This window comes from Empidonax traillii, unplaced genomic scaffold (genome assembly GCF_003031625.1).
Source record: "Empidonax traillii isolate 1590-97213 ecotype Southwest subspecies unplaced genomic scaffold, ASM303162v1 scaffold1573:size99210, whole genome shotgun sequence".
NCBI classification, from domain to species: Eukaryota; Metazoa; Chordata; class Aves; order Passeriformes; family Tyrannidae; genus Empidonax; species Empidonax traillii.
The window spans coordinates 50,822-65,294 of record NW_020956766.1 but is presented as its reverse complement, the minus strand read 5'-3'; the positions used below and the strand labels follow the sequence as shown (position 1 = coordinate 65,294).

General features: G+C 37.7%; 1 protein-coding gene across 1 annotated transcript in view; it reads right to left on the bottom strand.

Annotated features, from left to right (window-relative positions):
• Nucleotides 1-5,146: 5,146 nt before the first annotated feature.
• Nucleotides 5,147-14,473, bottom strand: part of LOC114070476 (disrupted in schizophrenia 1 protein-like) — a gene marked incomplete at its 5' end in the record, with an annotated part of 51,210 nt that continues 41,883 nt past the window's right edge. Inside the window, one exon of the mRNA XM_027907914.1 lies at nucleotides 5,147-5,419. Within this exon, the coding sequence (XP_027763715.1) occupies nucleotides 5,223-5,419 (197 nt within the window). The remainder of the gene's footprint in view (nucleotides 5,420-14,473) is intronic.

Here is a 14,473-nt window from a genome sequence, read left to right as displayed (position 1 = left end):
AACAAACAAACAAAAGGTAGGTTTCCCAGTGGGAAGCACACTGCATGTGCTTCCAGCATTTCTGTTATAAGACTTTCACTGTTGAACCTGTCAGAACAAAAATGTGTCTTTGAAAGAGAATAAAAATGCTTTGCAGTAAAAGGTCATTAACAGTTTGATAAATCACATCCCATACAATTGTACATGGAGCACAGAACCTGCTTTTCATAAATATTTCAGTATGCAACAGCCAGCATTACTTTAAGCAGCACCACTAGTGGTGTCTGCTGTCCACACAATATTAAGTTTTAGACTAATTAATTACATCCTCTATAACAGTCAAATATGCCACTTTTGAAACAGTGACTGCAAAAAGATTAGAATAATTTTTGTTATTCTTCGAAGTACATTCTGAACACATTTTATTCTTAAGTAGCTAAGCTAAAACACAGGGTTTTTTTTTAAGCAAATAAAAAAATGGACTAGGATAGGTTTCTCATCTGTTATGGGGACAAAAAGCTGTAAGATATTCTGTGCAAGCATGCAGTGTGAGTACTGAACAAAAGAAACAAAAACTGAGCATGAAGGAAAATTTGAGCTTCCCAAGAAACCCTTCTGCTACATCTAGTTCATTGTTTAATAAATATATCTGTTTAATTCCAGAAAGCTTTACTGTACAAGTAGGCTTGTAAGAGCTTTAGGTCTTACACAAGCAATTTCTAAGACAATAAAACTCAAGGATACCAACAAGAATTGAGCAGTAGAGACTGAAGTATCAGCCTTCAAAACAAGAGGGTTTCTTTAAAAACAGTTAAAAAGTAATTTCCATGTGCATGAAAGCCTTTATTTTGTATTTCCTATAGAAATTCTACTTTGCATGACTTGACAAGCACAACCTAGCAATTTGATCAGGAAACACTGTCTCCCCTGGTTTTGTGCATACATCCACTACTTTCCAGGAAATGTTTTCCCTAAAGTGTAATAGGGCCAGAAAAAGGCTGAGAGCAGCCAAAAAAAGAATTCAGCAGATGAGGCAGGAAAAATTGCCGATCAGTACTGGTAATAACAACAAGAGGGTATGTTTCATTTCCAGCCCTTGGTTATAAATGCCAATCGACCCAAGCCAGGACTTGTAAGTGCAGTCCAACAGTTTGGCAGACAGGCAAGTAATTAAGCTTCACTTGTCTGGAACACAAGTTTGGTTGTTCCGGGTTACAAAGCAGTTCCCTTCCTTGCCATAACAGAACCTTCCGACTTTATAAGGCAGGTCAACAATCAAGGACAAGACGTTCAGCAGTTTCCCCAGAACCATTATGTCTTAGGCTACCATCTAGAAGAATGTAAAGCTCGCACAAAATCACGGTATCACTTGATTTCAGATCTATTTATTACAAGGGATTGATTTAATCAGGACTTGTACTGATGCTTAGACCATCAATTGGGAAACTGTTTCATCACCATTTCAGGTAGAATTACATGACCTCTAAGTGTCTGGCTTTCCTATCTATAAAATGACAGTAAAATTTGATCACTTTTACAGAAGCGTTTTTAATGGCCTCAGAAGAAAGTCAATGTCTAAAGGGCAAATTAGTACTATTCATCCTGAAATGTTGATACATAGCCTATGTTACTTGTCAATGCTTCTATTATGCAATGGGAAAACCATTTTTGAGCATCTCTAAAAATACAAAAGGATTTTTTTGTCAAATTTCCTTTACAGGGAGCACTGACAGCTCTCAGTGCAGTAAGCCAAGCCTGATTTTTGCACTACATCTGCAATATCTTTTATACTTGGGCAGCTGGCACAGAGTGAGAAAATTCATTAACATGCTAATGATGTGTCCTATTTAAAATTCCAGCTCTGATTATTGTGTGATTAAGTCTCTTCCCTTGACGTCTGCTTCCTTATATCTGCATTACTGTGAGAAATCAACAATTATTAATGAAGTAAAAAGTAGGTGACTAATTTATACCCAAGAGAAAGACAAACATACACACATATTTTAGCATTTAATTTTTTTTTATTTAATGCTTCCCATACAAAGCAGTATTATCTTCAGTAAAAAAAAAAAAAAAAGTTTTGAAGAGGCTCACAGGCACAAAACATAACAATTCAAGTTGTAGATGATCTAGAAATAGACATGTATAGGAATACCCAGGCAGAGGGTTTTAAGGTGCTATATAAAAAAAAGAGAGAGGGCTCCTGAGGCAGGGAAAGTATAGGATTATGCCCTAGAAACAATTCATATGCAAGACTGAGAAGACAACAGCTCTAGTTGATCTGATTACCTCTACTGAAGAAAAAATAAGCATCTCCTTTCTACAGCAAAGGACTTCTAAACCCACTGACTTAGTTAAACTTGGACAAGCCTTTAAAGATGAAAATCATAGAAAGACTTGGGTTGGAAGGGACCTCAAAGACTGCCTAGTTCCAACCCCCCTGCCACAGGCAGGGACACTTTTCACTTGACCAGGTTGCTCAAAGCCCTGTCCTATTTGGCCTAGAACACTCCCAGGGATGGGGCACCCGCAGCTTCTCTGGGTAGCCTGTTCTAGTGCCTTACCATCCCCACAATAATGTCTTCCTAAAAGCTAATCTGTATCTACCCTCTGTCAGTGTGAAGCCATTCCTTCTTGTCCAATCACTCCAGGAAGACCAAGAGACCTCTTTCTCCACGTTGCATTCATTGGCCTATGTTTAGTTCATGGACAGACACTTACTCCATAGCAAAGTTAAAGCACAGCACAAGTGTGCCACAAGGAGGAATCACAGGTATATCCCTGCTGCACACCAGGACACAGATCAGTCAGCCTAGCCCTGATCATTTTTGCTGTTTCAGTTGGAGAGCCCTTCAGGTCAAGCTAATAAATGCTGGACAGACAGATATTAACAAAAACAGATAGGACAATAACACCTTCAGCTAGTAGAATTAGATGGAGAAAGGATTTCTCTCTCTGGCTTGTAGCTTTAAGTCATCAAACTAACCAAGAATGGGCAGCACCAAGCAGTAGTACAACTCTAATTTTACTCATAGCACAGAGCAGTTAAACCTGTGGTGCCCTACTAGCTCAAGGAACAAACATCATAGGAGCCATTTTCCTGCCAGGCTATACTCCCCCAAAAATCACACTGTCACCAAAACCAATGGGTCAACACCCCTTGCTATCAGAAGTGCCACAGCCTTGCTGAACTCCTTGTGCTGATGCTGGTGCTTCCACCACTCACTGGTGAGTCACATGGGCATTCTAATGCCTAGCTCACATCAGCTTTCTTGTCTACACTGACCTGGTGTACGAGCTGGGGCAGGAACACAAGGAAAAGGCAAAACCGCCTTCCTCCACAGTAACACAGATTTTAGTGGCATAAATGCAACCCCAAGCCTGAGGCTGTGAAGTAAGTCAGCTCGGCTACCCCAGCTCAGATCCCACCTTCCACAGTGCAGATGAAGTCAACACACTTACCTCCAGTTCTTTTAAACATCAAAAACAAATGGTAGAAAAATTGTATTCCAACTCTTTACGCTTTATTCTCTAAACATAAAATTGCTGAATAACACTGGTTTCATAAAGGTGCATGTCATCTTCAAGACACCATCTGCACTGGTTTCCAGAGTGCATCAGAAGGCTTGTATTCTGTTAAATTCAATGGTATCTAACTCATGCTAGTGTTCTCAAACCTGAGTTTCCATTTATTAAAGAAGAAAAGAGCGTAGATCACATATAAAGGGGGCAGAAACAAGGAAAAATGGAATATTTCATATTTCAGTTTATGTATCTCTGACTAGTATCTGCTTGACAGAGTTTTATTTTACAAAAGGATAAATTTCTCCTTATGCCTACAGAGTCACAATAAATTAAAATAACCATCCCCATAGCAAACACCCAGTATTTTGAAATTTATTTTCATAAATTGTGGGATAGTGTATCAGATCAAGAAGACATCTCCTTACTGCTACATGAATGCAAAAGGGAAAGAAAAGAGTTTGAACTGCTACAGATTCTGTTGCTTCAGCAAAAGTTTTTTACAGGCTTTATTTAAAACCCTGCTGAAGAAAAATATAAATGGGAAGTAAATGTGAATTATAGGAAGTTTAATTGTCCTAGAAACAAAAGAGAAACAAAATGGACTGATTAGAAGGTTAGAACCCTTTTCAACTCTCTTGCAAATCCAAGTAAAGAGAAAGCATTGCTTGATGTGCATTTGTGGGTTTGTATCACAATGCACTAAATTTAAGGAATAGTATTTAAAAGTTTTATCTAGATTTTAAAAAGGCAAGTTCTTCTCCAGTAGATTGTGTACATATAAAGTTCTATTAATTTTTAAAACAGTCTTAGTAGTCTTTGTAGTCCAGTTGCCTACAAATATTTTTGTTTCTAAGATAGCTCTGCTTATCCACTTGCCTACAAAGAAATTTCACATACTTTTAAAACAGTAGTACCTTACTCTCTTCAACCAACCTACTGCTCATAAGACCCTGAGAAAGAAAAGACATTTCAAACCCCTAAAGCTTCAAAGTAACTCTCAGAATTATACCTATAGAGACAACTGCAGTAACTGTACATTTGCAGGCAGTCAAATGTTACTCAGCCTTTTCATTTAAGGAAGCAGCAAGGCCATTTAACTGCTTAACTTCATGAGAGAGTAGAGCAGACAAGAGGGTAAGCAAAGCCTAGGAATGACCTAGCTATTTGATAATTTGTCAATAACTTTCCCAGTAATTGCAGACAAACTCCCCATTTCACCATGACTTTACAACCCAAGCGTACTGCTTACAGTTACAGGAGAGCAGCACTTGGCAAGCGGTTTAAACTCTCCCTCAAACTTAAACTTGCTGTGAAAACTCTTGCTTTCACAATCGGGCATTCCTTCCACCTCCTATGTTCAGATCCACCACCAAATACGTTATATATGTACACATGAAACATCAACTAATTCCTCTGTATGTGAATGCACGCACAGTACCATCTCCACTATGATAAAAACGGCTTAGAAAAGAAAGATTTTGAGACCTGGGCTAAGACAGATTTCAAAAAGTTGTATATCACTGTAATATCCCTTCTCCCACACAGACTCCCTCAACTCCAGCGGAAACAGTTGAGAAGATATTGAACATATTGTTTATCTAGGTCCTGGCCAAACCTTCCTCAGAACACTCAGTGTGTTCTGTAAAATGCAGAATGATTCAAACTCAGCACACTTCCAGGAGTTCTGGACTGAGCAAAAAGCTGTAACAGCCTCTGAACTACTTACCAAAGGCAGTCTCTCCTTGCTCAAGTTCTTGCTTCAGTCTGGTGTAATCATCTTTAATTCTCTCTAATTTTCGGACATTTTTGGCACTCAGAACCAACAGTTCATTGAGTAGTCCTTCCAGTCCCTCCTTCTCAGATGTTAATGACCTTATTTCTTCTGCAAGATCCTTCGCAGTGCCGAAATTACTTCCTGCATGTTTTGTGGGGGCAGGGGAAAGAAAGAGGAAAAAGACAATGAAGCAGACACTTGCAACATCAGTAGGTTACAAAGCAATCCCGGGAAATTAGGCAATTATAGTTCCCAACAGCAACTGAAAGACCAATTTTGGGGGAACGAATGAAAAAGAAAAGGAAAATCTGCTTTGCAAGCATGCATTTCTTTAATATTGCAAGAAAAAAAAAGTAATTGTAACTGATTTGACCTTAAACACACAGAAACAGTATTGTCTTTAACTACTGATACAATTTACATTTTTTTAGGAAACCTGTTCCCAAGGGTTCATACTTCAGAAAATGTCATACTGTAATTCATTGTGGCATGATTAGTGAGACCATTTTCTTCTTTTGGAGCACACCTCAATTTACAGTACTTTTGAAATAAAGGCTGTCAACCTGCTAGACCCCAAAGTACCACCATCAGCATCTGCCAGGAGGGGCTCCATTCCTCAGAAGTGCAGGAGTGAATGGGAGCACTTTCAATGAATAACTACAACCATTCTTCTGGAGGAAACATGCTGTTGCAAGCTCAAGTGGCCGTATGAGGGCAGGTGAGTCAAAGGGAGGCTGTACTTTCCAAAATTTCGGAAAATACTGTATCAAATAACTCAGGCTTAAAGACTCAACATCGCTAAGTGTGATAGTCTTGCTTTATGTTTGGTTTCTTGAGGGGTTTTTTTAAGTCTCAAGGCTATGGTAGTTTCAGTTAAGCTCTTCCTCACTTAAAGCTGGTTTTTGCTTGTTTCCTCACTTAAAGCTTGTTTCTTTTTAAGAGGTCAGAAGTCCATTATTTCTAATTCCCAGCTAAAAGTCTGTTTCCAGTTCTGTCTTGCAAAGATTTATACAATTAAATAACTAAAAATATGCTTTACAAATAGTAGGATCTTATGGGTTACCAGTGCATTTACTGGGAAATAACAGAAGAAATTTTATTATCTTAATCTGTCATGTCTCTGAATAGGCAAAACAAAGCAGCAAGATAAGCAAGACAAAAATCACTAGAAAAATGGCAGATATTCAGATGCTTCTAAGGCAATAAGACTTAAGTCCAGCTTTATTCACCTGAACTCATCCCAAGCATCAAAGCACAGGAGTATTAATAAAACATGAAGGCAAGAGAACCTTCATTAGAATCTGGAGCCTGCCCTTACATTTCAGGAGACACCCAGGAAAAAGGTATGATATTGCATATGAAAGTTTTATACATACTGAATGGATCTTAATTCCCAGAGGAGAACTTTATATCAAAACTGAGGCTATAAGGAAATGGTTTCAGATACACACCCAAAAGTCAACAACTCCCCCCCTACCTGGTGCAGCTTCCCATGACAACAGAAATGTCTGAAAGTCTACAGTGGAAATTCAGAAGAGCATACAAAAAACTCGTGCACCACAAGTACCATCAGTGAGTTCTGACCTCAGTCACAGCAGCCAAAGTAATAGCTTTCTAAATGCCATAAGAAGGTTGATTAAAAAATTAATATATAATCCACAGATGCCAGCATGAAAAAACATGCCCTCCCAGAGTTGTTTGTTGAGGCAAAGTCACACTGGATGCCATAGAAATATACTGAAGACATATGTCAAGATATTTCATTCTGTTAATATCATGAAAATGTTAAAATTCCTCTTTTTGATGATTAAATTATTATTTTGCATAAGTGAACACAGTAACTGTTACTCTGTCAACTACTCAAAGCTATGTTTTGTACAGCCATACCAGTGAAAGAGTTCTGGCTGGATGATATAAGTCAGACCAAACTCTTCCCAGGAAACCCAAAAATCACTGAAGCTAATTGGGCTGGTCTCTCAGAAAATCTGTACAGAGACAACAAAGCTAAGGAATCAATAGTCTGAAACCAATGCTGAGATTCTGGACTAAACCAAGACATGAGATAGGGATTCTGTGAAGGGGACTGAAGAACAAAATGCCACTTTTGTCATCTTTCCTCCTGTCTCACGGTGACACTTACTAGAAATGTGCAATTTTAGCCACTGTATATGTATGTTCACGTAAACATATTGGGTGCAAACTACTGCAGCAAATGTGAAGTATCCGGTGCTCTGAACAGGTAGAATAACATGCTTGGAATACACTGTTATAAGGAACTGAGTACGTACACTTCACTTTGAGGGACTGAACATTACCATTATCTCAAAGACAGTAACAAAAACAGTTCAAACTTCCTCCTTAATCTTGCCCTCTGGGGCTCTCTCCTTGCATTCATCCTTCATAACCCGCTTTCTACAGATAGTGACATCAGGTAAGCTCCAGCGGCTTGATGTGAATGCCAAAAATACCAGCCAAATCAAGCAAAACAACCCACGCTGGAAAAATAGTAATGGAAAAAAAAAATCCCCAGGCAGAAAGTAGTTACATAATTGCCTTTACTTACTGTAAACATTAGTATATTTACCTTATTTCCTCTCTTCCTAAAATCCTACTTGTATGACTATAGCTAAATAGTACTCTGCACATCAAATATATTATATATATATTTAGTTACATGCCACAAACTCATACCCATTATAACAGCTCATTGTCAGATTTTTCTATATCGGGCATATTGTTGTCCATTTAGTAGCCTCGAAGTAAAATATCATTATTCTGATACCATTTGCCAGCAACAAATTGACTAAAAATATGGTTTGAAATCTGTCCTAATTTATAAAAACCAACAAATGTGTTATTAATTAAATGTGTTATTTATTAAATACTCCCCCCTTCAGAATACAAGACTAAATTAATGGCCCACAAATTTTTTATTCACACTTTTTCTCATATTTATGGCAGAAATTACATGCACTCAGAGTTATCTCTCTGCTTCAAGTATAAATAATGGTAAGTCCCATCCCTACTGAAAATGTTCACTGTAGTACAGACAAAGGAGCAATTTTTGCATTATTAGTAAAGTAGACCTATTGCATGCTGATTTGAATATAAGAAATAATAGACTGGTCATTCTTTAACATTATCTATAAATTAATTTTTCATAAAATAACACTACTACCTTTAATAATTCATAAGAAAGTTTACATTTCAGCTTAGGGCATTTGCCGCCATAGTATTTATCAACAGCACTGGAATTCAAGGCTGAAAATCCTTCAGCCTCTAAGTAATGAGAATACAAAGTGATCCCAACACCACAAAAGAAATTGAAGAAAACAAATATCATTCACCAACTCACAAAGAAAAGAAAAAAAGCCTAACACATGACAGAAATGTAAGATTCTGGAAGCACTGCCAGTGTGTTTGCACCTCTGAAAAAATAAACAGCAAATGAGGGATGGTCTACCATCTCCTGAAACATTTTACAGAATTCCAGCATATTTGAATTACAATTATTGCTTTTAAGCAATAACATGTGCCAACGCTTTTATGAAGCATAATGCAAGTGAATGATTGATGTGATCCTGAAAGGTAATTGTCATCTAGAGGCAGGCGAGAGACCCCACAGACAGGCATTTGGAGGAGTAAATTCTCAAGCAATTCTCAGCCATAGAGAGCCTCCTGCACCTGGACTGAATCAGTCACCACAGAGCAACCCAAATAAAAAAAAAAAAAAAAAAGGGGGAGGGGGGGAAAGAGGGCAAATAAACCTCAAAGTAATAACATTTCAAATCAGCAATAACAACTCGAAGGCTCAAGTGAACATTATCAATAAAAAAAGGCACAAATACACTGAAGTAAAAGGCAGAAGTTTGGAAGATGGCAATTCAGCAATACTGAGACCCAACCTGTGCCAAAGAGCAGTAGCTATTGGTGACAGGCTACCAGATGCTCTCAAGTGCCTGAACTGGGGATATAGTCCAAAAGCATGTTAGTGCCAGCAATTTACTATGTAAATTAGCCAACAAATGATTATTGCAAGTCATGTATGATTTTCTTTCAACATGATGAAGGATGCCCAACTGAAGGATTCCAATGTGCAAGGGCCACACAACAGCACAGACATGTGCACACAGGCTTCCGTAATAATTGTTTCCCTCTCCCTCACAGCTCCCACTCACCTTACGCCTTTCAATATCTGGTTCTTTTACATCTCTCTTCTGCCTTTGCCCCCAGTCACTACCACTACCAGTGGAGAGGAAAGGACTATTTGAGAATAGAAGAACAGCCCAGAACTCATCCCCACAATCCTAAGAGCTGCATGAAATCATCAACCCCCTTTTAACCAACCAGGCCAGGGAAGAAAACCAGAGAAATGCCTGGGAGAGAAATCATGCCACCTAGGTGCAGACCCCAAAAGTGCATGCCCTCAGATTCAAATGTTTGTCACCTTGCCTCCCTGGACACTCAGTGGAAAGAGAGACACTGTCCCCTTTCACAGGGGTTTCTCACATCCCCTCCAGACCACATCCTCCCATGGGGTAACAGCACCTTCCCTTCACACCTCTCCCTATCTACCATGTCTCCTTTGAGTACATAGTCCCAGAAAAGGAACTGCCAAAGAGGTAAGCTGACCTCCTCTTCCACTCCAGGGATAACTGCTTAGGTAACAGGAGAGAAAGAGAGTAAGTTGCTACATGACTGACTTCTGCAACAGAAGCAAAGATTTTCTGCTGTCTGGTCACATATCATGCTGGAACTTCAGCTACAATAAATTACCTTTGAAGTTCACTGAAAGCCGCTAACATCCAGCAGTCTCATTTGGAAATGAGACTAAAAGGACAGTATCATGGTTTTGGCCGGGATACAGTTAAGTTTCTTCTTGGTGGCTGGTTAAGTGCTGTGTTTTAGACTCAGGCTGAGAATAATGTTGATGACATACTGACGTTTTTAGCTGTTGCTAAGTAGTGCTTACCCTAAAATCAAGGACTTTTCAGTTTCCCATGCTCTGCTAGTGAGCAGGTGCACCAGAAGCTGAGAGGGAGCACAGCCAGGACAGCTGACCCAAACTGGATAAAGAGATGCTCCATAACACAGAACATCATGCCCAGTGTACAAAATGAGGGAGCTGGCTGGGAGGGGGCAATCACTGTTTGGGGATAGGATGGAAATCTGTCAGCAGGGGGTGATCATCACTTTATTGATATTGTGCATCAATGCCCCTCTTGAGTTTTACGCCTCACTCACTCTCCTTTTCTTTTTTAATTATTAATGCTGTTTTGATTATTAAACTATTCTTATCTCAACTCCTGAGTTTTACTTTTTTTTTTTTTTCCAATTCTCCCCCACACTGGGAGCTGAAAGATTGTCCATGTAGTACTTAATTGCTGGTTGGGGATAAACCACAACACATACCTGTCGGAAGTATGAGTGAACATTTAAGAGTTGGTTTGGGGGACTCACTAGCATTATTTTTCAAATGAGTTAACAGGTGTGCCAAAAAATACATCGCTTGCACCAACACACAGTGGCAAATTCTACTTCATGGAGAACAAAGCAACTGTAGTGGAAAGATGTACCAGTACACACCATTGTATGCTGGAGTCAGACATTGCAGTCATGAAGTAGAATTAATTTCCATATGTCTCTGATATCAACCCAGGCTGCAACTGGAAGTAGGAATTGGAAAATGTGGAACCAGCTATGTCGTCCAACAAGACATACCAAACAACAGTTCTCAGAAACAAAGAAGATTTAAAAAAAAAAAAAAAAAAAACAACAACAAAAAAAACAAACCAGGAGCACCATTGACTTCCAGTGAAAGACAAATTGAGAGCTGTATGTGGCATGTCTGGGGATGAACTCAACATCATGCCAAGAACCGTATGTCCATACATATTTCTGCATGAAACGACCAACTACAGCACAAACATGCAAACAAGACATCCACATTAACATAAATCACAGATGAAAATGTCCTTCATCCTGCACTGACATCTTTCAGCTTGATGGCTCTGTCCCCTCTCTAACATACTCATTCTCAACAATAGCACTTAGCGCCAAAGCTGGAAAGCAGGAGGCTCTTTTTGATACAGTCGTTTTCTGAGCCATGCCCAATTTGCCCTAAATGAGCATCAAAGAGCAGCCTAAGAGGCAACAGTCCTAACATGAAACTTTGTGAAACGTGCAGTCTAGTATTTATGTCATGCTATGTATAAACTACATTTCTACGTTAACATAAGGGAAAAACCCTTATTGTTCTACTGCTGGAAATCATCCCACAACAGCATTTCCAAGCAGCTCTTACTTGCCAGTATATAATGAAATCAAGGTAATGCTAATTATAGGATGATGACACATGATCTCTCACTGGTACAGACAGTTTTCAGATTAAAAAAATTTAAACTACAAGTCACCTCACTCTAACTTCTGTGTTTGCATCCAACTTGTATTTGCAAAAACATGAGGAAAGTTAATGACAAGCATCTCATACATAACTAATTCAGTATTTCATTCATGCCTGCTTAGCTCCCTGCTAAGCCACTTTCTGGCTATCTAGTCCCATTCTACTATGCATTTTCAAGAGGAGAAATTTCACAGAACCTATGAAGACATTACGAAATATATCAAACAAACACTTTTATTCAAATATAGGAAAGAGATGTAACAGGACCAAAATTCATTTTAGTTTGCATCCTCCTTTCTATTACCAAATTATTTTCTCACTAAGGAAAAATGCAAAACACATAATTTCTTATATATGATTTGCTCTTGCCCAAAGTATGAAAATAAGTTTTAACAGTATTTCTACAGTTATGTTCACATTTGCTTACACATCGTTCTATTTGAATTTTCTTAACAGTTTCCAATTACTTCATCTGAAATTTATTCCCTCCAAAAATTTCATGCTAAATAGTACAGGACACTAAAAGAAAGGAGTACCATTTACTGTCATGTTCTTCCCATAACTGATGACAAAATTTTTATAAGCAAGTTAAGAGCTACTGTAAGAAGCAATGGTTAGAACAATCATATGCAGGTTTGTAAGCACTGCCATTAAGGTATTCTGTTGTGACTAAAGAAAACAAAACAAAACAAACAAACAAACAATCTTAAAAAAACCCACACAAGCAAATACCTACTAGATACCAAACTATAAGATTACATGAATGAGTGTTTACAAACTTGTATGTCAACAGTTACATCTCAAGCAATCAGGAATACCTGTTAGCTATAATTACCTAAAGCTACTGACTTAAAAACCATGAACAATGTAAGGTTCTACTAATTATCTTGGGAGGAAAGTTCTGGACTAGCATCTCAGGAATATTTGTCACAACAGGCCAAACGGAAGTGAGCTGCTGCTATAAAGGAACGGAATTTTAACTGTTGATAGAAATACCTCTTGAATGTGTAAGTATGGGCTTCTTTTCTGTTTCCCATATGAAATCTCACTGGGATTTAATTAAACCCACTGTATTTACTTTATGGCCTTCAATAATCCAAATATTCATAAGTTGTGTTCTAAATTTAATGCTATATTTCTTCCCAGAACAAAATAATGAGGAGATATGTTTATGTACATAGTATTGTCTTTACAGTGTCATTTATCATACAGCCTTAAAATCCAATGTATTGTATTGACAGAACTAATAGAATTGTTATGCTTACAATGCACTTATTGTGGTATTTTCCTCTAAAAATGAGACCAACTGTATTCTTATATTTTCTGTTGCAAATACATCGATACTTGAAATCAATGTATTTGGATTATAAAATACCATCCACGTAGAAGATGAATGTTGTCTGAAGCTTCTAAGGCAGCCATTAAAGGTTGAAGTATATATCAAAGCTTTACAAGCCATCACATTATTAAGTCACCACATGTAAGCTCTGAAAACTAATTATCACTTAACTATATTCTTAAACTCATCTAATTTAACTTCTGGGATACAGTTACCCTTTTACTTTGGCACCATTCCAAAGTCTCTTAACTCTTACTGCTTCCTCAGGAAAAATGCTACATTAAAAAAAAACTGATTTGACAACTATCTAGAGAAGAACAGTTGTTCTCCATATCTATTAGTACTGGTTTTGAGGAAACTATTTGAATGAATTATCTAACTACTATGGAAAAAGAGTAGAAGTAACAGACATTTATTTATCCCTGCGTGATGCTTCCAGGCTAAATGAAAACCTCTTTGACCATCAAACTTTATTATTACTGCATATTTACATGTCCACACTACAATTCCTTCTGAATGTCATGCTGTTCCAGGGCTGTCCTTAAATAATTGCACATTACCCAAATGAGCATTCTTCCATCTTTTAATGATTCAATATATCCAGGCTGCCCATTAACATTGTTAGCTGACTGACAGATCAGGGGATATGTACATACAGTATCTTGCTTAAATCTTAATCAGTTATTAGAAGGTTAAGATCTACTTCTTAATTATGACTTATTTAAGAAGTGTCATTCATTTACACCTAACGGAGGAATACAAAGAAACTGAGTGATTCAGCCTTCTTTATATTATCTACTGCTCACTGTTTTTGTCTTAAGAAAAAAAAAAAACAAACATAAAAACCCATCTGTTTCTACCTCTTCCTTCCTCTTTCTTCTTCTGCATTTACCAAATCTTTTCTTTCTCACTTGTTCTCTGCTAGCTGCAATTCACTCTGCTTCCTGGATTTTCTGATTTTATTCATTTCATGTTCTAAAATGGAAATATTTCTATTTTTTTCCGAAGTTTTTTACTATCAGGTCTTCAGAGAAATAATTTTATTTTTATTCTTATATCTCTCCTGCATCTTCTGCATACAAATCTGCATTTAACACAAACTAATGCCACCATATTAACTAAAAGTATCTGTACCTTAAACGGAGGCGAAGAAATTACAGTGTCCACTATCACCACATTATCTTTTGTCCTTGATTTTAAACGTGGTGTCACCCAGAATTCTGCCTTAGTAACAAGTTAGGATTGTACCATTCACAGTCATTAAAATCCCCTAAAGGAAGAATTTTTCAGAGCAAGAATAAAAAACGAAGTAGTGCTTCTTATCAGTACAAAGAACTTGCACAGATACTTAAAAAGCAAAGAAGGGCGGTCACAGTCAAAGTATTGTGAAAACAGTTTATAGAAACAGCAGCATTAAATTGCCTTTGGGATTCATTCCTGAAACAGGCAACCT